Source organism: Eublepharis macularius, chromosome 7, assembly GCF_028583425.1.
Source record: "Eublepharis macularius isolate TG4126 chromosome 7, MPM_Emac_v1.0, whole genome shotgun sequence".
Classification (NCBI taxonomy): Eukaryota; Metazoa; Chordata; class Lepidosauria; order Squamata; family Eublepharidae; genus Eublepharis; species Eublepharis macularius.
The window spans coordinates 6,404,727-6,427,992 of NC_072796.1; the positions used below are offsets into that span (position 1 = coordinate 6,404,727).

General features: G+C 44.7%; 1 protein-coding gene across 1 annotated transcript in view; it reads left to right on the top strand.

Moving 5' to 3' along the window:
- The window catches only part of SORCS2 (sortilin related VPS10 domain containing receptor 2), a 222,356-nt gene that overhangs the window by 47,452 nt on the left and 151,638 nt on the right, over positions 1 to 23,266 (top strand). Inside the window, exon 5 of the mRNA XM_054984867.1 lies at positions 1,079 to 1,146. Within this exon, the coding sequence (XP_054840842.1) occupies positions 1,079 to 1,146 (68 nt within the window). The remainder of the gene's footprint in view (positions 1 to 1,078; positions 1,147 to 23,266) is intronic.

The following is a 23,266-nucleotide window of genomic DNA, read 5'->3' on the forward strand; positions in this document are numbered from 1 at the left end:
CCTGCGGAGCAGGCGAAAGCAGCGCGAGACGCTGCGAGGCCGCCTGCGCCATTCGCCTGCGGGGAGGCGAATGGGGCAGGCGGCTTCTCAGCCCCACACGCTGCCTCTGTCCACACTGCGTGATGATGTCACCAAAGTGACATCATCATGCAGCGCGGGGAGTGCGCGCGCGAGGCAGTAAGCCAAGGGTTGCCCCGGGCATGGGCAACCCTGGATCCGGCGCTGTCCAAGGCTACGAGGCCCAGCTTCCCAGGCAAAAGAAACAGCACAGGGAACATCAGGCGCTCACATTCCAGGCAGAGAACAGCTTCAAACATCAGAGACAAACAGAATCAAACAGCACACAGGCCTTGCAGAGCATAAGCACTACCCACAACCTTGCAGAGTATGACAGGAGGCATCCTCCTGACAGACAGACAGCTTGAGCACGAATCTGGAGATGCGGCGGATAATTTTTCTAAACACACAAACCTGTGTGCTTACTACATCACATCCATTTTTAAAAGCATGTTTACAGGTTTGGTGCCCATCTCTGTTCACTGCATGATGGTCTACTCATCTGTAGGGTGCAGGAGTTGATCACAGTTGACCAGATATTACTTGGTGATATACAGATCTCAGAAATTAAATGGTACTGTAACTAATTTTAATTCTAAACTCTTTTATTTGTCTCATTGTATGCCTTGAATTTTTTCTTTTAGCGTAACCATGATTGGTCAAATGACTGTAAATAAAGGAATGAATGACCCACAGTATATTTGCCTATTGATTATGTTTGCCACGAAGTTCTCAGCACAGTTCTTGGGTCTTCTGTGTGTCCGTAGGTGTGTATGCTGTGTGTGTGTTTCTAAATGAATATAGTTTTGTGGCACCAACTGCTGGCTTAGAAAAGATTGTTCTGTTGTTTTCTGCACCCATTTGACCCCAACTTTAGGAAAGAGCTGATAAAATCCTGATCACAAGAGCGAATCATAAAATTGATTCCAGAAAGGCTCGAGCACCTCTTGTACTATAAGCTACAGCATGTTCTTTGGTTTGTTTGGACTGTGTAATCATCTCTTTCTCATTTTCTTTTTAGGTGATTTTAATCCTTACCAAGTATTACCACACAGATTTGGGCAAAGTACTGGAAAGTTCTTTGTGGAGGTAAGATTATTCTTGCAAATGTACATTCTTTGCTCCTGTATGAAGGAAGAAAAACTTGAAAGGGTGTTTAACATTTTCTTCTTTGGGCGTATCAGGAAAAAAAAAATCACAATTTTAATTGTAAAACGACCATACTGATTTCTTTAAGAGATGAAAATATGTATATACTTCCTCCAAGCTCTTTAATTTTGCTGAATGCCTTTTCAGTGTGGCCAATATTATTATTTTCCAAAGGCTTTCTTATTTGTTTTAGCCGTGGAATCAAATTAACTAAGAAACAAGCTCATGATCTGCTATATATTTATTTATATCTGAAATCCAGAATAGTGTACTTTGGAATGTTAATGGTGTTTGGAGCAGGGCTTTTTTTCAGCTGGAATGTGGTGGAACGGCGTTCCGGCACCTCTTGAAAATGGTCACATGGCTGGTGGCCCTGCCCCCTGATCTCCAGACAGAAGGTGCGGAGGGCAATCTCAACTCCCCTCTGTCTGGAGATCAGGGGGCGGGGCCACCAGCCATGTGACCATTTTCTCCCAGGGCAACCCGCTGAGTTCCACCACCTCTTTTCCCAGAAAAAAAGCCCTGGTTCGGAGTCTCGGTTTACTTTTTAGAAAGAGATTTGTACACTTTACAGCCCAATTCTAAACGAAGTTATTATCAGTTTAGTGGGACTGATTCCTCAGTAAGTGTGTACAGCACTACAGCCTTACTGTAGTTCTTGTCACATACATCAAGAATTCCAGCTTTACACAGTGGTGTAAAGTGTTTAGGCTTAAGAACTACTGATTTAATGAACTAGAAACATTGGGAGCAAGCCTAAGCAAGTCAGCTCAGAGGTACGTGCATTTTAATTAGTGGGACTTATTACTAAGAAAGCATTCTTAGGATTAACCAACTTTATTGTAGCATAAATTTTCGAGAACCACAGCTCTTTTTGTCAGATGCATCTGACGAAGAGGACTGTGGTTCTCGAAAGCTTATGCTACAAGAAAGTTGGTTAGTCTTAAAGGTGCTACTGGACTCTACTATTTTGCAACTACAGACTAACACGGCTAACTCCTCTGATTCTTAGGATTGCAGCCATTATGCTACAGCTGCAGTCCTGTCCGTAGTTCAGATTAAACCTTTCTTAACTTAAGTCAGATTTGTTTACTGATGCCCAGTACACAGCGGCTCAAGGCAGCCTGTCTCGGTGCTCGAGTGCAGGCCGTTCCCTCCCTGCCAGGATATTTTGCTCACACTGTGGAATCTCCTCTTTCAAGATGGTCAATTAACAGTGCAACCCTTAGCAGAGTTACTCCAGTTGAAAACCACTGTAATCAACAGGCTTAGACTGGAGTAACTCTGCTTAAGATTGCACTGTGAATATACTGGGCCTGCATCATCACAGGTTGGGAAACTTGATTACTCCTTTTACTCCTGTTGTAGGCCGAATAACTATCTGACCTCTGTAGTTGGCTCTGTTGAAATTGGGTGTGCGTGTTTAAACTGTTTTGGGTTTTTTTGCTTTTTATTTCAGTTCTCTATGTACAGATAAATACAACTAAGTCTGAATAATAAATACTGCACATATATCTCTACATCTATCATATCAAGCTACTGAATTATTAAATTCCCATCAAAATATTTCTAATCAGATACAGGGTTGCCAACTCAGTGCTTAGCACCGGGCATATCGGTGTCATGCCAAAGCCACAATATCTCTTCCAGCATGGACTGGAAGTGATGTCGTCATGTTGGCAAGATGCTCTGGAATTCACCAAAAACTCTATGGTTTAAACATCGATGCAATACTGATTCACCCCTCATCCCCATCCACTCCCTGTTGGGGGAGTTGGGGGGTGAGAGCTCCATGGCAGGAGTTCTCCTGGCATAGCTGGAGATGTCGTGCAAATCTCGCACGAGAAAACGCAATCTTCCGTGGTTTTTGCGCGATGTTCCGTGTCGTTGCGAGGGAAGGTAAGCAGTGTGAAAACGGCCCTGGAAATCCTAAACATACTATCAATTGTCTCCAATTTATTACATTGTTTAAACTTTTAGATCTCAATAACTAAGTCACTGAAATGTCTTTTACTTTTTAGAAAGCTAAGTTGGATTTTTAAAAATTAAATAGTTATTTTTTAAAAAAAAATTAATTTTCCTTTTTTTTAAAAAATGGATCAAATCGGAACTTAATGCAAACTTATACTTGCTTGAAAGTAAATTTATAGTCCTCTTATTAATTGGCACGGAGGGCAATCTCAACTCCCCTCTGTCTGGAGATCAGGGGGCGGGGCCAGCAGCCACATGACCATTTTCAAGAGGTTCTGGAACTCCGTTCCACAGCGTTCCAGCTGGAAAAAAGCCCTGGGTACAATGAAGGGTGAGAGAACACTCTAAACCACCCTGAGCCATTGGGAGAAAAGGTGAGATAAAAATGTGATCTTTTATGAGTTTTATTATTTTGGTTTATTGATAGTTTGTAAGTCTCTTTTCTTCCCATATTGGGAGAAAGGTGGCACAGAATTAAAAGACAAATACCCACTCCCACTCTTGATGTGTAACATATTTTATGGACAGTCGCTTCATGAAGTTATTTAAGGTACAAGATGGACATCTGACCCAAGTAACTTACAATTTAAATATTGATGGTGAGGAGAAGAGAGGGAGGGAGTGGGAGAAGCAACCGTAAAAAGGGGTGATTGAATTTGTTTTAACTTGGGACAGAGATTAAGGGTTACTCCTTCAAATGTACTTTTAAAATGTGGGGTATCTTTGCATTGTTTCTTCCACTTTTAAATAAGGTAAGAATTTCATTTCTGTGAAGTTATTTGTCATTTAGTAGTTGCAATTTTTTTATTAAATTGCAATATGTTTCAAGTAAATTCCTTGTGTTATTTGTCAGCACAAAATCCATTGTTCCCCTCACCCCGGCGTAGACAGCTGGAGCTGTCAAATAATAATAAGATCCCTGTAAAGTAAACTGACTTGACCAGCATAATTAGGCAGCTTTCCCCAGAATTACAGATTTATTGTTTGTACAGATGGACCGGAGGGAGCTGAAATGGTGATTTGGGCTTCAGAGTTGTACTTTTCATTAGACGTCAAAGCCCCCGTTGTGGCTTTTTGCCTCAGTTGCTCTTGGTTGCCCATTGCCCCAGTGGAAGGCATGTCAACAGAAGCCCCATTAGCAGCAGATCGCGTAGTGGATCCATGGAGTACCCCGGTTCACACCCCTGAGCACAGCTGCCGTGGGAGAGTGGGGGTACCTTGAGCAGAGGGCATTGGGACTCGGGCTGCAGATGCCGACATGCATCTGTTGTGGTGCACCTTTTTTGCCACAGGAGTGAAAGAAAATCAAATATAGCCAACACTCGATGAACTTTAGCACACCACTGGCACAGGGGGACAAACCCCACTGGAACGGTTCACGCTGCAACCACCTATCTGTTTGTCTCCTGGAATCCAACGAGAGGCATTAACTTGCTTGTGAGAAAATAGTGCAGTGAGGACATAGATAGGGGTCAAATTGGCCACCTGCTCCTAAAATCATCATCATCATCATCATCGTCATCATCGTCATCATCGTTCATATACCACCCTTCAGGACAACACCCGCTCAGAGCAGTTTACAGAGTATGTTATTGTCATCCCCACAACAATCACCCTGTGAGGTGGGTGGGGCTGAGAGAGCTCCGAGAGAGCTGTGACTGTCCCAAGGTCACCCAGCAGATTACAAGTGGAGGAGCGGGAAATCAGACCCAGTTCTCCATATTGGAGTCCTGCTGCTCCAATCCACAACACCAAACTGGCAGTTTTGAGAGGAGGTGTATTTGTGGCAGGTTTCCTACCCCCTTCTCAATGTACCACCAAAGCAGTGCTTCGATTGCTCTTTCATAAGTAAATGGACAGTGTCCACTGGGTTGGGAAAAATGTGAATTGCTGTTGTGAATTATATCACCATTAGCTGCCCCCTGTCTGTGAAGCTTGTAGGATTTTTGCGCCATCCCAAAAGTTTACCGGAAATGGGCAGGTTGCATTCTCTCCAAGCAGAGAGCCTGTAAAGCAGGGTGGGGTAGAGGCAGGGTGGAGAGACCCCCTGCCCTCCAAGGCCCCCCTGCCCCTCTGCTGCCACTGCCAGGGAAGGCCGTCCTCCTGCCTGCTTCAGCCACAATGGCGGCTCTTGTGCTGCGACAACGACGGCTGATGAAATTCTGGTGGTCGGCGACGGAGGGAAGAGACGTGTTTTAGGCAGAACACGTTTTTCTGTGCCACGGTCAAGGAAAAGGAGACCAGCCCGCAGCCACACCTCCTTGAGTGAGAACCTGCTGCACATTTTCACAGTGTTTTACAGGCTCCTGAAAGGGAAAAAGAAAATCGTTTCCACCCTACAAATACAATAATATTGTAAAATAATAAGAGCCCCGTAGCACCTTTAAGACTAACCAACTTTATTGTAGCATAAGCTTTTGAGAACCACAGCTCTCTTCATCAGATGCAACTTTATTGTAGCATAAGCTTTCGAGAACCACAGGTCTCTTCGTCAGATGCAACTTTATTGTAGCATAAGCTTTCGAGAACCACAGCTCTCTCTGTCAGATGCAACCTGACGGTTGCATCTGACAAAGAGAGCTGTGGCTCTCGAAAGCTTATGCTACAATAAAGTTGGTTAGTCTTAAAGGTGCTACTGGGCTCTTTACTATTGTGCAAGCACAACACGGCTAACTCCTCTGGATCAATAATATTGTAAGTGATGTGGCAGTATGGGAAACTGCCTTCCCTATTAGCAAAACATCCAAAGCTCTTTTAAAAAAAAACCTTATGAAGAAAAGAGAGGGTTTTAAATGTTAGCATTCCGTGGCTTCTTCCAAGCATTCAGGGTGCCCGGCTTCTACAGCCATTTCAAGGGTTTCTAAAGTACCGGTGTGATTTCCTCCCTCCCTCCCCCCTTCCCCCCCCCCCCCACGTTCCCAGGCTCAGCAGATGGGCAGATTTAATGTTAAGCCTATTCAAAGTGGTGCCATGGTGACAGACGGGTGCTGGAAGTGGACGGACCCTGGGGAAACAAAGTGTTAGTGTTGTGCTAAGCTTGCGATGATTTTGCCCACTGCCGCCAAAGGCTCTGGTGAAAGGCCGGTGAAAAATCCCACAGTTTAAAAGGGCCCATTTCTTGAAGGACTTACTCCAAGTAGGAACAGGCGACTGAAAAAGCAACGACTGTAGTGTTAGCGAGCAAGATATCCCCAAAGAGGTAAAATGTATATTTAGGGCAGGTTCAAGGTCTTTTGTAGCCCCACATTTGGTACACCCACCCCCTCCCAAAGTAGTAAGGAGTCCAGTAGCACCTTTAAGACTAACCAACTTTATTGTAGCATAAGCTTTTGAGAACCACAGCTCTCTTTGTCAGGTGCATCATCTGACAAAGAGAGTGGTGGTTCTTGAAAGCTTATGCTACGGTAAAGTTTGTTAGTCTTAAAGGTGCTACTGGACTCTTTACGGCTTTGTGACTGCAGACTAACACAGCTAACGCCTCTAGATGGGTCATTTCGTAGAAAAAGAGCTGGAGGAACTCATTAGCATAGCTCATTAGCATATGCCACGCCCCTCGACAGCACCAGAAGTGTGTCAATAGCATAACTGATTTGCTTATGCCACACTCCCTGACATCACCTATCCTGGCTGTTTTGGACCCCATTCTGGCCATTCAGGGCTGAAATTGGGCCCAAAATGGCAAAAAGGGGCTGAAAATGGCCCCAAAGGGTCAGGATCGGGCTGCTGCTGAGTGGGAGAGTGATCCACCACCCGTCAGAGGCCCAATCCGGGCCGTTTTGGCCCCAATCCAGGCCGAAATGGACCCAAATGGTCGAGAGTCAGATGGGCGGGGCCACCTGACATGTGACCTCTTTGGGGAACTGCCGGAACTGCGTTCTTGCGCATTCCCCCTCAAAATGAGCCCTGCCTCTAGATCTGCCACCCCCTCCCGTGCCCTTGTTGCCATTGGCTGGAGGCAGGCAGGGGATTGGCCTGGAGCTGGCTGATGTCAATGCGAGCCCAGGAGGGAACGCCCCTCGCGCCCAGTGATGTTGATGCCTGAAAGTGAGTTCGGCCTCTGTTGTGCTGCTCCAAAGCAGTCACTTTGGTGGGCTGTCCTGAGAATCACCCCTGTAATATTGAAATATGACCACAAATATAGGATTGGATTGTGGGGTAGGCGAGGGTCAGCCCAGCTTCTCTGATAGCAGCTGGTTTTGGCTCCTTTCCTTTATTATTTGGTCAGTTAGGATTTAAAAAAAATTATTATTAAATTTTTATTCTGGTCTCCCTGCAAGCAGGCTCAGAGAAGATCTCAAAATATAATAAATACAGTAAAAACATGCTATCATAAATTAAAACATCAGCCAGTAAAATCTATTTAAGACAATCGTGCATATACTGCCCAATCCACCAGACATTAAACAGATCCGTGGGGCAGGCTGGCCAGCTACCAAATGAAAACGGTCTGGTGGGATAACACTCCCCCCCCCTCCAGCAGGAAGCCAGTTTGGTAGCCCACCGCCTCAACCACCCTATGCTTGGCGAAACATCTCTGTCTTGCAGGCCTGGCAGAACAATAATAAATCCAACTGGGCCCGGGTTTCCACAGACAGAGAGTTCCACCAGTTTGGTGCCAGGGCTGAAAAAGCCCTGGCCCTGGTTTAGGCAAGACAAACCTCCCTAGGGCCAGGGACCACCGGTAGATGTTTGTCTGTTGAACGGAGCAGCTAACGGACTTAGCTATTGAGTGTGTTTTTGTCTTCCCACCCCTTTGTTCACGGGTGGACACACACACGAGCTCACGATGCAGCCTTATTCTGCGTTATACTGAATCAGACCTCTAGTCCATCAAGGGAATTGAAGATCTCCCCCATGCCCAGAAGATGCCAAAACATTGTCAGGGTCTCTAGCCAAACTGGCCGAGGGAAAATTGCTTCCTAACCCCAAGGTGGTGATTGGCATTACCCTGGGCATGTAAGTAGGGGCCGGCAGCAGACCGGCAGCAGCTCTCTGGTGCCTCAGGCTGAGGTCTTTCACATCTCCTGCCGCCTGACCCTTCAGCTGAAGATGCTAGGGACTGATGGGACTTTCTCCATGCTGAGCAGAGGCAGGGCTGGCACCACTGTTGAGGCGGTGAGGTGGGCGACACGGGGCCGGAGGGGGGGCCGGGGGTGGAGGCGTGCACCACGGAACTGACGTGCCTGGCCCGCAGCTGCTGCAGCTGGCCAGCCCTGTGCTGCCACCACACGCCCCCAGCCAGGCACAGCAGCCGCTGGCCAGGCACGGCAGGCGTCCGGGGCGGTGTGCGGAGCACGGGCAGCCTCCGTACGCCGCCCCAGGCACCTGCTGGCCAATGGGGCTGGCTTTGCTGTGTGATGACATCACCATGTGGTGACATCACGCAGTCCGGGGGCGCGTGCATGCACTGTGTGCGCGCGCACGTAGGGGCAGCCGTGGGTGCCAGAAATCCTGGCGCCGCCCCTGAGCAGAGGGTATGCCACTGAGCCATCGCCCCTGCCCCAAAGTGGCATGCAGTCTCCCTTTCTCCATTTTAATTTCACAACAACCTGTAAGGTAAGGTAGGCTAAGAGTGATTGGCCCAAGGTCACCCAGGGAGCTTTGTGGCAGAGTGGGGGTTTGAACCGGGGTCTCCTAGATCCTAGTCTGGAACTTTATCCGCTGATATTAAGCCTTAATTCCTGGAGCTAGTAGCAGGTACATTGCTATACTGTAATAGCAATATACTGTTACAACAATGGCCGTTGTCACACGGGCTTTTATTTAGCGCTAAAATGGCGCTATTTCCCGGCAAACACCCACCTTATTCCAACACTGTAGCGATTTTCTCTCTTCTGCTTTGTGCTTGATAGTCGCGCTATTTTGTGCCTCAGTGTGAATGCCTCACATCGATGTATTTCGCCTCACAACGTCCTATGCCCTCCCTTCAATCCCAGAATCCATTTCTTCCTGCGACTCCCCTTTTTTTATTTTATTATGTCCTTATAACGCCATAACGACATAACACAATGCAAACTTTCTGCTGAAGTAAAAATGACTCAATCGCCATGGCAGAGTCTTCAGCGATGGGGATCACACCAGACAGGGAGTTTTCTGCGGGCAAAGGGCTATTTATATAATTTCAAAGTTGGAAAAACAAAAGGGTCGTAATGTTTTGCTCTAACGGAATGTTTATATGCTGTTATTCCGTTATAGCGGAATTAAACGCCAAAATAATTTTAAAAGGGGGGGAGCTGTTTCTGCGCGGTTAGAGAGAACAGAACAGAGTGCTTCGATGTGGACAGCTGGTGGCGTGAAGAGCCGTTAGGTGACCCAAAGAAACGTTACTGTGTATTTTCGAAGGCTTTCACGGCCGGAGAACGATGGTTGTTGTGGGTTTTCCGGGCTGTATTGCCGTGGTCTTGGCATTGTAGTTCCTGACGTTTCGCCAGCAGCTGTGGCTGGCATCTTCAGAGGTGTAGCACCAAAAGACAGAGATCTCTCAGTGTCACAGTCTGGAAAAGATGTTGGTAGGTCATTTGTATCTACTCAGGAGGGGTGGGGTTGAGCTGAGTCATCCTGTAACAGTTTCCCAGGGTGTGGAAAGCTAATGGCGGGAGGCTTCACTGTATCCTGAGGAGGTTCTTTTGCATATGGATTGGTACTTGATGTGCTAATCTTCTCTGCAGGGCTATTGTCGGGGATAGAATGTTTTGTTAGCCTGGTGTTTTTCAGAACTGGAAACCATGCTCTGTTCATTCTTAAGGTTTCTTCTTTCCTGTTGAAGTTTTGCTTATGCTTGTGAATTTCAATGGCTTCCCTGTGCAGTCTGACAAAGTAGTTGGAAATGTTGTCCAGTATTTTGGTGTCCTGGAATACATCAGGCTAACAACACACTCTGTACTCGACAATAGCCCTGCAGAGAAGATTAGCACATCAAGCCCCAATCCATATACAAATGACCTGCCAACATCTTTTCCACACTGTGACACTGAGAGATCTCTGTCTTTTGGTGCTACACCTCTGAAGATGCCAGCCACTGCTGCTGGCGAAACGTCAGGAACTACAATGCCAAGACCACGGCAATACAGCCCGGAAAACCCACAACAACCAAACGTTACTGTGCCGATAACAGTTAGGACGCTATATGCTGTAAATTTAATGGAAGAGATGCCCGTGTAACGACGGCCAATATTCCAAATACCATTTTTTTAAAGCTCTCTGACAGCGGAGGGGTGGTGTTGGCACTGGATATGGACAGGGAGGTTTGGGAATATGTGCCTTCCTGTCAATTTGCTTTGACTTCAGAGTTTCAGGAAATGTAAAGTCAAAGCAGTTTCCAGAAACATTGGACCAAAGGAGAGGAAACTACAAAAGCATAACTGGAGGAAAACAACGTTGTGTGGATGCTTAGAAAACACCTGCATTTTGGGAGCTGGAGCAAAGCAAAAAGTCTGCTTGGAAGCAGCCCAAATGCTCTTGCCTATTGGTCATTAGAGTTTTGATCTCAGCTACAACTGTGGATGAAGTCATACAAATAGAACTGAGGTATGCAATTGGTGCATTCTCTGTTGATGTCATAAGAGCACTGAAACTGCACTGAAGTTCATAGAATCATTAGAATCATAGAGTTGGAAGAGGTCTTACAGACCATCTAGTCCAACCCCCTGCCCAGTGCAGGAACAGCCTAAACCAGCCCCAACAAGAAGTCATCCAGCTTCTCCTTGAAGACGGCTAATGAGGTGAACCCACCACATCCCGTAGGCAGCCAATTCCACTGCTTAATTACTCTTAACGTGAAGATGTTTTTCCTAATGTCCAACCGGTACTTTCCATCCTGTACTTTAAACCCATTGTTTTGGGTCCTGTCCTCTGTTGCCAACTTCCTTCCCTTTTACAATACTTAAAGAGAGCAATCATTCCTTCCCTCCACCTCCTCTCCTCTAGACTGTACATTCTCAAGTCCCTCTGTCTTTCCTCGTAGGGCTTGGTCTCCAGGCCCCGATCATCCTGGTTGTTCTCCTCTGCATCTATTCCAGTTTGTTCACATCCTTTTTGCAGTGAGGCCCCCAGAATTACACACGATACTCCAGTGGAGCCTTACCAATGTGGTATATGTTGGGACAAGAGCCCCGTGGCGCAGAGTGGTAAGCGGCAGTACTGCAGCCCAAGCTCTGCTCATGACCTGAGTTCAATCCTGGCGGAAGCTGGGTTCAGGTAGCCGGCTCAAGGTTGACTCAGCCTTCCATCCTTCCGAGGTCGGTAAAATGAGTACCCAGATTCCTGGGGGTAAAGTGTAGAGGACTGGGGAAGGCAAGGGCAAACCACCCTGTAACAAAAAGTCTGCCAAGAAAACGTCGTGATGCAACGTCCCCCCATGGGTCAGTAATGACTTGGTGCTTGCACCTTTACCTTTTATATGGTGGGACGGAGACATGCTGTGATTTGGATGTTTTGCCTTTGTTGATACCCCCCAAAGATTGTGTGTGCCTTTTTTGCTGCTGCATCATGCTGACTGCTCACGTTTAGCTTCCTATCCACTTGTATCTCCAGATCTTGTTCACACACACTGTTACCCAGTTACCCATGTTAAATCTTATTCAAATCTGCCCACTTTCTCAGTGTGTTCAGATCTTGTTGAATTCTATCCCTATCTTCAAGGGATTTTGCTACTCCCAACCCCCAGTTTGGTGTCATCTACAAATTTAGTGAGTAATCCATTCACACCCTCATCCAGATCATTTATAAAAATATTGGAAAGGGCTCAGAACAGAGCCCTGTGGCACTCCATTGAACAACTCCCTCCAATCAGACGTGATGCCATTGAAAAGTACTCTTTGCGTGCGGTTATCCTGTCAGTTCCCTATCCATCTAACCATCCTAGAGTCCAGTCCACAGTCTAACAGTTTATCCATCAGAACATCATGAGGAACCTTGTCAAAAGTTTTACTGAAATCCAAATAAACTACATCAATAGCATTTGCTTGATCCAGTAAGCCTGTCGCTCGGTCATAGATTGGTCTGGCAGGACTTGTTGAGAACAAATCCATGCTGACTTCTCCATATCACTATGTTGTCTGTCAGATGGTTGCAGACTGAAGCCTTTAATATCTCTTCCAATATCTTCCCTGAGACAGAGGTTATTTTCCCTTGTGGAGTTTCTGTGGGAAAGGACATGCGGAAAGTCTCTCTCTCAAACTATAGGTTGCAATCTATTCTCCTTTCTCAGTTTTACCTAAATTGGTTCAGGAACCAAAGACAATTCTACACAATGGAACCATTCTCTGCAAACCAGTGAACATCATTCTAGCATTAGTCACCTTTTCATTGTGAAGTTATATGGGGGAATCTGGAGGCTGCACATTTCCTCATATAATGTCACAACTAAAAGGGCTAGAAACTTATTTTTAAAATCAAAGTTGAGAACTAGTTGATCATAGCTGTTATATTCTGGAAGGTGTCTAAGTGAGTCTGCAGTTATGTTTCATTTAGTAGCTTGATATTTTGAATCTGCTGTTCTGTTTTATCTACTCGTTGTACATACTATGTTATTAAATGGAATATGCTTCATTATGAACTTAACCTTACAGAATCTTACAGAATGACTTATGTGATTAAAAGCAGTATTTTTAACAGCGGCAGTGATTGTTACTGACTTAAAAAAAAAACTTTCAGTGGTGCTCTGGGGGGCAGCCCCAGCGCCTGAGGTAAGGAAATTGTAGAAAGAAGTGCTGGGTGGATGTTGTCTTGCCACTGTAAAACTGGAAGAAGAGCTACACGGAAAATTGTCATTGTCAAGTTGATGGGCTTGGATGGCGCTGTGTATCATTCAAAAAGGAAACCAAAGGGTCCTTCACATACTTAAATAAATCTTGCTATAGCACAAAATACAGGTTAGGATTCAGAAGTCCATAGCTCCTTCTACAGAGAGTGCTACACTGGAATATCCAAATAATACTGTGTAGAATGTGTATGTTTCCCCAGACCCCTCTGGAACCTTGGAAATACCACGTTCCAAAATTTTGGAAGAGAAGTAAAAATCTAGAGAATAAAATGATGGTATGAGTTGTGCGGACAAGGTCTGTAATCAGAGATTGATAGGATTATCTTCTGTGAAGGTTTCAGTAACTGGGAAGTATTGTGGGGGAACATAATGCCTGTCGGCTCATCGTTTGTGTTCTCCATTTCTCAATTTCAAGCCAGTAACTTGAACTTTTCCCAAATCCATTCTCATACTCCCAGAACAACTTTTTGGGAGCCAGTCAGTTTCTCATCAAATATGCCTATTGTTCAGCATCGACATCTGTGACCTGACCCTCCACTGAACTTTGTTCCGTCACAGTTTTTCTCTTTCATTTAACATATATGTCAATGATTTGCCACAGTATAGTATGTCTGACACTGTAACCATTATTCACAGGCTATGTTTTCCCTTCATATATTCTTGCTCTGGGTATTGGGGTAAACTGGCTCTTGAAATTTCTGGTAAAGTTCCTTTTTGTGGTGGTGGGGGGGAGAATTTTATTAAGAATTTTAAACAACTTTCTGGGACAGTTCCTGCGGGGCCACTGCTGCATCGAGCGCTGCGCTGCCAGCTGGGACCTAGGCCATGGGGACGATAACAGTTGGGGTCCTGACCAAGGGCCCCCTTGGGTTTTTGAGATTTTTTAGTTCTTAAAGTTGTGTTCACTAAATCCTTTCATACAGAGAGGACCAGCAGCATTCAAAGCTTGTGTGAGACAAATGTTAAAAATTCTGCAATTATTAATATCTCACAATTATCATATTACAGTTTCCTACCAATAAATTGTGTCCATGAAAAATTGTAGGCAGTGCTTACACAGAGTACATACATGGCTCTAAATTTAATATTTTGCTTGTAACAATCATCTCTAAGGTTCAGCATATAGTACAAATGGAGCCATTTTCTGTAAATTTATCAGTGTAGTTGAGATTCTCCGTTACCTTCAGGAGGAAAGAACCCTTCATCTGGTATCATAATTTTCCGAACTATATACCAGGCAGAGTTAGCAGGAAATTTTTTCCCCTTTATATCTTTGGGCTATTTGTAATTTGGTTGTTACTAGTAGTAGATTTATCTCTCCTAAGTGAAGGAATTTGTTTATCATCTTTATATCCTAGTAGAATTGTTCTGGCTTGGAAAGGAATGGAGGAGCGTGTAGTCTTCTGAATATGGTGTTTCATTAAATTCTAAAAGTTTTATCCAACGTGAGGCTGGCTGTAGGGTGTTTTTAAATATGTTGTAACCTCTCTGGAGTTAAATGCCATCTTTTAAAAAGTTTGAAGGATAGCGTTCTCTAACACTAATGGTTGCATAGATAAAGGGGAGATTGGACCATACAGGAAAAGCCCATTTTAGGATCTCTAGAGCAATTAAAATCTTTCTCCCATTGAGATACATCGTTAGGGGGTCACATGCCAAAAGTACGCAGGCAAATTTCTATATGAGAGAGAAATGAGTTTATGGAGATATGTAGGGCAGTCTATTACTGTTTTCTCTAATTGTGTTAGGGCCCTAGTGACTTTTTTTAATTTCTCAAATGTCTATAAAATATTGAACCTGGAGGTATTGAAATCAAGGGAACTAATGGAATGAAGTATTTTCATATGTAGCTTGATTTGTCAGTATTATTTCTTTCTCAGTCATGTTATATATTCATAGTAGGGCATATTTACTGCAGATTGGACAAATGCCCTTGTGTTATCTAGAGGAAAGATGAGTTTTGTCCCCCAAAAGTTTGCACTGGATATATACTGGAGCCAGTTTTCCCCCCTGTCATTTATCCTAAATTTTAAGGGTAGAGGTTGAGAAATAATTGGATATTGTCGAAGGCTTTCACAGCTGGAGAATTGGATATTGTTTTTCTTGCATCCAAGCAAATTCCTCTGTCCTAGGTCATATAGGATTCTTCTCAGTTGTCAGAATTCACTGTAACATCTAAGAGAATATTTCTGATTTAAGATCCTTCATAATAAGAGTGGGAAGTCTAGGGGCTACCATTCCTTCTCTATCAAACTGGTATTTAAAAGTATGCAGTCGGAATCTGGCTTTTTTCTGCATCCCAGATAAAATATAAAATAGTCTATCAATAATATATTTTGAAAATGTATCTTTGGTAGAATCATCAATTTAATTAAACCAGGAGAATTTCATTTTATTGTAGTCTCCTTTTTCCAATCAAGATGTTTAAATGGTTATAATTATTTTTAATTAGATAATTTGAGATTGTGGATATGGTGACACCTGAGTTTTCCCTAGGGTTGCCAACCTCCAGGTGTGCCCTGGAGATCTGGAATTACAACTGCTACCCAGACTAGATCCACACAGTCAAAAGCTTTACTGTAATCTATAAACCACAGGCTGATTTCCTTCTGAAATTCCCTGGTATGTTCCATTCGCCATCGTAAATTTGCAGTCTGATCTCTAGTGCCTCTTCCTTTTCTGAATCCAGAATCAATTATACTTAAAGGAAATCAAAATGGAGTAATGCTGCATTTATTTTTACAAGACAGTTTTAAATCCTATGTGCCTCAACAGAAACCTCAAAGGCAAGTTGCCCAACAGTTTGCAGGGGGACATATTGTGGCAGGGGAGGGAGGATATATTCTTTAAAAAAAACCTTGTCTGTTCTGTTTGTGCTCTTTTCTATTTAAGGAACCTTATCTGTCAAGGCCACCGGGATCCCTGGTGCTGCTCCTTTAAAAGGGTGGAGGCTGTAACTCCTGCAAATCCCTTTGTCTGCTTTTGTGGAAGGGAAAGGAATATTCTCAGGGATCAGCTCCCACTTCTTCCACCTTAATCGTTTGAACTCACTGTGTTGCAAAGATTCTGAAATGGCTGAATAATCGACAGTGCCAAGCCTCTTCTCTGACGTTCAGCTGGTTTTGTGGCTCTTTTTCTTATTCCTATTAATGCCATCCTTAGAGAAAATGTGTCACCAATCAGAATAGGATTTTTTTTTTTAACCTTTGGAGCGCATGAGGCTGAAGGCAGTTCTCTTCATCCCAGTGCATGCTCAGCAGCAGTATTCCAAGATGCCACCTTTTGAAGTATGTGCTCAAAAACTGCAGCCGGCTCAGAATGTAGCCAACCAGGTTGTTGAACTAGAACTGGTGCAGCAAACATGCCTTTTCCAAAGGAGTTGTGTCTCCAAGTTAGTTTGAGGGCCCCAGCTTTTAACTAGGTTTACCAGGTGACCTACAGTGGTGGGCAATCTCCTGGAGACTCTTTGCCCACCAATTGCTGGTGACTGGCAGGAGGATGTAGGCTGCCCAGAGATCACCCGCCATTGGCAGATAGGCTATGGAAAAGAGTGTGAATGTCCCCAGCTGATGACATCACTTCTGGTTAGGGTTGCCAGCTCCAAGATGGAAAATTCCTGGAGATCTGGGGGGTGAAACCTGGAGAAAGTGGGGTTTGGAGAGGGAAAGGACCTTGGCATGGCATAATTCCATAAAGTCCACCCCCAAAAGTAGCCATTTTCTCCAGGTGAACTGATCTCTGTGGCCTGGAGACCAGTTGTAATTCCGGGAGATCTCCAGCCACTACCTGGAGGCTGGCAACCCTACTTCTGGTGCAACTCAGAAGCAGCGACATCGCACTGGGGCAGATTATTTAGGAATTGTCCCCAAACGTAGCAAAGACATGATTCCTAGAGAACTGCCCCCAGGGAATGCTGTTCCTTCTGGTTGCATCAGAAGTGATGTCATCAAAAGATGCCACAGGAACACACGAACGATGATGTGCATGCACCAAGAGGGGCAATTGCCTGCCTCCCTAACCACCACCACCACCCCAATTTAATGATACTTAGGAGGGATCTGATGACCCTGTTTTTCACCTTTACAGCCAGAAATGTATTGGGACCAAAGTACTTTAAGCGTCTCCTTATCAAATGTCAATATTAAGATCTTTGAAGGAGTCCTTGACCAAAAGTGATCTTCTAGGGGTTGGTTCACCAATCCAGCCATCCAGTGATGGCTTGGGGTGGCTCAGTGCAGAAGCTGGCAATGTCGCAGGACTTGGCATAGCCCCAGCTGGCAGAGGTCCAGGTCCAGGAGGGGATGGGCATACTCAGGGCTTTTTTTCAGCGGGAACGTGGTGGAACGGAGTTCCGGAACCTCTTGAAAATGGTCACATGGCTGGTGGCCCCGCCCCCTGATCTCCAGACAGAGGGGAGTTGAGATTGCCCTCTGCGCCGCTCAGCAGCGTGGAGGGCGATCTAAACTCCTCTCTGTCTGGAGATCAGGGGGTGGGGCCACCGGCCATGTGACCATTTTCAAGAGGTTCCAGAACTCCGTTCCACCACGTTCCCGCTGAAAAAAAGCCCTGGTAACACAGCTGCACTGCTTCCTTTGTGTTTCCTCACTGCACCTGCGGCCATAACCTGTCTTGCATTTGTGAAGCAATTTTGAAAAGGGGGTAATTCTACAGATCAGCTGTTCAGGAGTGGAGTCACGGTATCCAGAAGCCAAAAAACCCCCCAAAACAAAGCTAAGCTGTGACAAACTAACTAAATTAATTAACAAGGAATATGAATATTATATAGAGCAATAAAGTACAATGAATTACATCAATAAAATATGAAGTACAAAAACACTTCATTTGTTATTTAATGCATATGGAACCTTACGGTATTGAGGGCAACCCGGTCTGACCGAAGCAGGCAATTAAAGATATTTCACACATAAATTCAAGTATCAGTTTTAAAGGGCAAGGTGCTCATAAACATTGTAATCAATTATTCCTATGGTAATATACAAAATGCTAATATTGCCTGTTTGTAAAGTGACCATGCCTTCTCATTATACCCAGTTTATTACACAATATAGAGAATATAGGAAATGATACAAACCCAGACTAGATTGGCAAAGCAATAGACAAATTACCCCAAGTACAATCAAGGTTGGGTTATAATATCAACAATGCACAGAAAAAGTCAAATGTCTGTTGTAACAAATGGTCTTCCCAGTTAATCCAACTGTAACCACTACGGTCAGCTAGTGAAGTCCTCCTGTTTCAAATTGTAAACCTCAATCTGATACTGTTCCTACAAATTCTCCATGCATCCGCTTTCGTTTCCAGGAAACTGGATGAAGGGCGCATGCACAGCTTACCTGGCAGTAAGCATCAAGGGTGCATGCATTCCCATGCACAGCTTACCTGGCAGCGGGCTTTTTTTCAGCTGGAACGCAGTAGAACGGAGTTCCGGAACCTCTTGAAAATGGTCACATGGCTGGTGGCCCCACCCCCTGATCTCCAGGCAGAGGGGAGTTGAGATTGCCCTCGCAGAGGGCAATCTCAACTCCCCTCTGTCTGGAGATCAGGGGGCGGGGCCACCAGCCATGTGTCCATTTTCTCCGAGGGCAACCCACTGAGTTCCACCACCTTTTTCCCCAGAAAAAAAGCCCTGCCTGGCAGTAAGCATCAATGGCACTGTAAACCCCCTTTCCATTTCAAGCAGATTGTCAGAGGGATTTTAGCCCGCATTGGCTGCTTGAACCTTGCCGATAAATGCCTTACAATGCGGTCTCCTTCCTTATTACTTTTCAGAAGTCAAAATTTGCCTTTTTTCTTGACTTCACTTTTTTCCCATTAAGATGCACATTTTTAAAAAAAAATAATAATGTAAAATGCTCAGATTAGCAAGCAAAATTGCTGGAGGGTGCTGTGTCTAACGTGTGACCACCTTTCACCTGACCAGGAATGTTAGCAATACCAAAGGGGCAGTCTGAGATGGTATTTACTGACTTGTGTTTTTACTGGGCACACAATAATTTTGATGCCTATTTTTTAAAATTATTAGTAGACCCCCTTGGGAGCCTTTTATTCTTTGGCACAACGGAAGTGTTCAGAAGAACACTTGCCAAATGTATCCTACATTGTGGACTACTTCATATGTGACTTTTTTAGGCCCTTTGCTTCAAATTTTTGTGAAAGTCACTTTCAAGTCGTAAGATGCCAAGCCAGAAGGGACTCCATCCTCCTTCACCCCTTTACAAATTGCCTGTTATTTTGAAGTCAGGGTTTTTCCGGCTGCCTTTGCTAATTTCTGTATCCAAGAATAAAAGCATTGGGTTGCGCAACAGGAAGGGTGAAGGAGGAAGAGTTCATGTAATTCAAACTGTGCAGGAAGAAATTAAAGCTCAACTGCTTTGAAAGATGGATGCCTCTCAGCAGGAACTGAAGGAGGACTTGCATGTAAGAATAGAAAATTGGGAAAGGTTGCTAGGAAACTGATAAATGAACTGGAAGATAGGTTGAGAGGAAAAAGTGAAGAACAGATGGACTCTGTCTTTATAGTGCCACATGGATTGACAGCTATTCCCCTGTCACTGGAGGGGTGTGAAATGTCGCAGTTGAGCAATGTGATGGAAAACTACCTCCTTCTCCAATGCTAGGGGCCTTGTCTAATGATCATATTTTGCTAAATAAAAATAAATACAATTCAGAGTATGTAGTTGCCAGTATAACTTCCAAATAATAATCAGAAAAGCCATCTTTGTGGCTAGAGGCCACCATCTAGTTAAACCCAAGTTGTCTTTTAAAAGTTGATGGGCTATCTTCAGAGTTTATTGCTTTGAGCTGGTGAGAGTTCATTGCTTTCTGCTGTTCTCCAATGTGATTGTGAGAGCTCTGTACGGTTTTCAGGGACCATGAAGGCTTTGAGTGAAGCAGAGAGCTGGTGCAAAGAAAAGGGACAGAGAGCCAAGCTACAAGTGACGCCTGACACAGGTTGGACACTTGTCAGCTTCCCTCAAGTTTTGATGGGAAATGTAGGCGTCCTGGTTTTACAGCTTGGCTCTCCATTACAGCTGCAAGATCAGGATGCCTACATTTCCCATCAGAACTTGAGGGAAGCTGACAAGTGTCCAACCTGTGTCAGGCATCACTTGTAGCTTGGCTCAGAGACATAGTCTGGTTCCATGGTCTGGAACCTCCTGGATTTGAATCCCCCAGAAGTGGATTCAGATGCGCAACCTTATGGAGTCCTGAGTGTGCCGTTGTGATTTTGGGCTGTGCATGTGCAATTGTGTGAATGGCTGAACAGGCTTTTGATGGACCTCCTCCTTGGAGAGGAGCAATCCAGCCAAGGTGCAGGTTCCTCTTATAGCCTTTCTGCTCTGAGGAAATTCTAAGAGGAGAACCTGAGAAAGGGTCTAATTGGGTTGGGCCCATTTGGAGCGGGATCATATGGTGGCCCCTTCCTCAAATACTTGAGCCCCAAGTGTAATAGTATGGAATGGTTCTGACTTCTACATTGCCACAGATTTCATGACAGAAGTGATCAAAGAACTCCTTTTTTGTAATAACTCTCCCCCCCATCCTTCATTGTACCCTTTTCGGTGTCTGTTTTATCTGTGTAGCTGATTATAACAACAAACATCTGACAAAATGGGTTTGAGCTCACGAAAACTTGTGTATGTTACATGCTGTCAAGTTGCCTCTGGAGACCCTGGCCCTTTTCACACTGCTTACCTGCTCCCAGGACGTTGCAAAATATCATGCAAAAAACGCGGAAGATAGCGTCTTCTTGCGAGAGTTTTGCACGACATCACGCAAAACTCTCGTGAAAAGACGCTATCTTCCGCGTTTTTTGCGCGATGTTTTGCAACATCCCGGGAGCAGGTAAGCAGTGTGAAAAGGGCCCCTATCAATGAAAGACCTCCAAAACATCCTATCATTAACAGACCTGCTTGTATCTTGCAAACTGGAGGATGTGATGCAACCCCTGCTCCCCCTTAAAACCCTACAAGGACCAAGTTGATGTTGTGTGATAATTTTCAGATTTCTTCTAATGAAATGATCCAATTCACTGCCAAAAATAGCACTCAAATGAATTAGCTAGTATAATGTCCTGGAATAGTCTTTTTTTAAAAAAAGTTTTTCATTTATTTCAGATAATAAACTCAAATATATACACAGAAAGTGTAACTACGTCATATAGGCATCTAAATTATATCTCTACAGTCATCCATTACTTCAGTCTTAAATAATCATCTGAGTAATATCTGAATCTAAGCACAACATCTAAATCCTGTATGAGAGAAACATAGTGGATAAACGACTATCCAGGGCTTTTTTTTCTGGGAAAAGAGGTAGTGGAATTCAGTGGGTGAAAATGGTCACATGGCTGGTGGCCGCGCCCCCTGATCTCCAGACAGAGGGGAGTGTAGATCGCCCTCCGTGCCGCATCGTGGAGGGCAATCTCAACTCCCCTCTGTCTGGAGATCAGGGGGCGGGGCCACCAGCCATGTGACCATTTTCAAGAGGTGCCAGAACTCCGTTCCACCGCGTTCCAGCTGAAAAAAGGCCCTGCTACTATAAATTAAATTGTTATTAAATCATATACCTATTTAGATATATAGAGACATTTTCAGGTTGGAAAGGAAATGAGAGGGATGGATACACCGAAAAGAGTGAGGGCAGGTAAGCTTAGGCAAAGAACCGTGATTAAATGACTGTGATTCTGACAGGCCTGCAACTACCAGGTGTGCCTCTCTTTCTTCAGCGCTAACGTGGGCTCCATGACAGAAACAAAAGCTAAAGTGTGGGAGAGTGAGAGAAGGCAAGTACGAGGAACACAAAGGACAGCAGGAAAAAAACATTTTTGAAGGAGTCTTTTGTCAACTTAAAGACTAACACATTTTTTAGCACAAGCTTTTGTGGACTGAGGAGGTTACTTAAATACATGAAAATGTTCCTGGGCAGGCAAATATATATATATATATATAAGCGGTAGGGGGAAAAAAAGTTGTAAACAACAGTGTCAAAAGTCGTGACGTACAAAAAACGTTGGGTTTGACACCATTATATCTGACAGCGAAGTCCTGGCCAATGTTTTGATGACTAAATTAGGTCAAGGAGGAGGGGCAGGCCCAGAGGTCAGAGAGGGTCCTCCGTGGTTGGGGAAATTCACAGCCGTGCAGAAAAACCTGACTTTTCCACAAGGGATTAGTTCGGTCTGCGTGTGTGTCAGCAGAATCGGAGAGAACAGATCTCTCTGCCTTGTTTGTGGGTCAGCAGACCTCTCTCTCTCAGGTGGGTCACCTCACGGAAAGGCAAAAGAACTGACATCTTTGCCAAGGCCTCTGAGCAGAACTCAAGGCAAACACCTTCCTATCCATTCTCATGAGAGTTCGTGCACCGTTAGGGGTTGCCTTAGCAACGGAAGTTGACCAAAATGTCACTCCTAATCTGGTGAGAGTGACAGGAAGCATGGTGGAAAGGAGGGAGGATTAAAGGGGGAGTTGGAAGGAGAGGGAACTGTTGTGGATAGAGAGTGGAAGGGAGATGCTTGGGGGGATATGAAAGGAAGAGGGTTATATAAAGGTGAGAGTGAAGGGAAATGCTGAAAGAGGCGAGAAGGGAACGAGAAGAGTGGGGAATGAAGCAGATGAATCAGGAAAGGTTGGCATAGAGGGCGGAGAGGGAAATAACATGGAATGATGGGCAGGAAGTAGGCCGGGAAGGGGCATGCAGGGGGGACGGTGAAGCGATGGGGTGGAGGGAGAAGGACGAGGGAAAGTTTAGAGAGAAGGGAATGGCAAAACAGGAGACAGGAAGGGCTAGAGGGAGAAAGGAAAAAGAGCATTGACAGACAGATCTTAGAGGGAGCAGAGATTTGCGTGCAAATTGCTACCCAGCAACTTCTTAACGTACACCCCATATAGAGCTGATTGCTGAATATTTAGAGGTACAGGAGGAGCAAGCTTAAAATAAATCAACATGGCATGTCGTGCTTTAGAGAGGTTTTGTTGGCTTGAACTGTATTTTGTTTGCATTATTTTCCAGTTCTGTGATCCAATTGTTGTTGTTGTTACATATTTATAGTCCACCTTTCTCACCAGGACTCAAGGCGGGTTATCAGCCACCTTTTTCATCAATCAGTGAGCAGATTTCAAAATATGGTAACCTCGCTAATCCTGGTCTTACAGCGTTGTAGGACTCTTGCTCTCCAACTGAATCATACTTTGCAATCAGCATTAAGTCTCAAGTTAAAAAGGCGGGCTACAAAGGATGATGATGATATTTTTGTTGTTGTTATTATTGTTATTATTAACAATACAACATTTTTATAAGCCTACA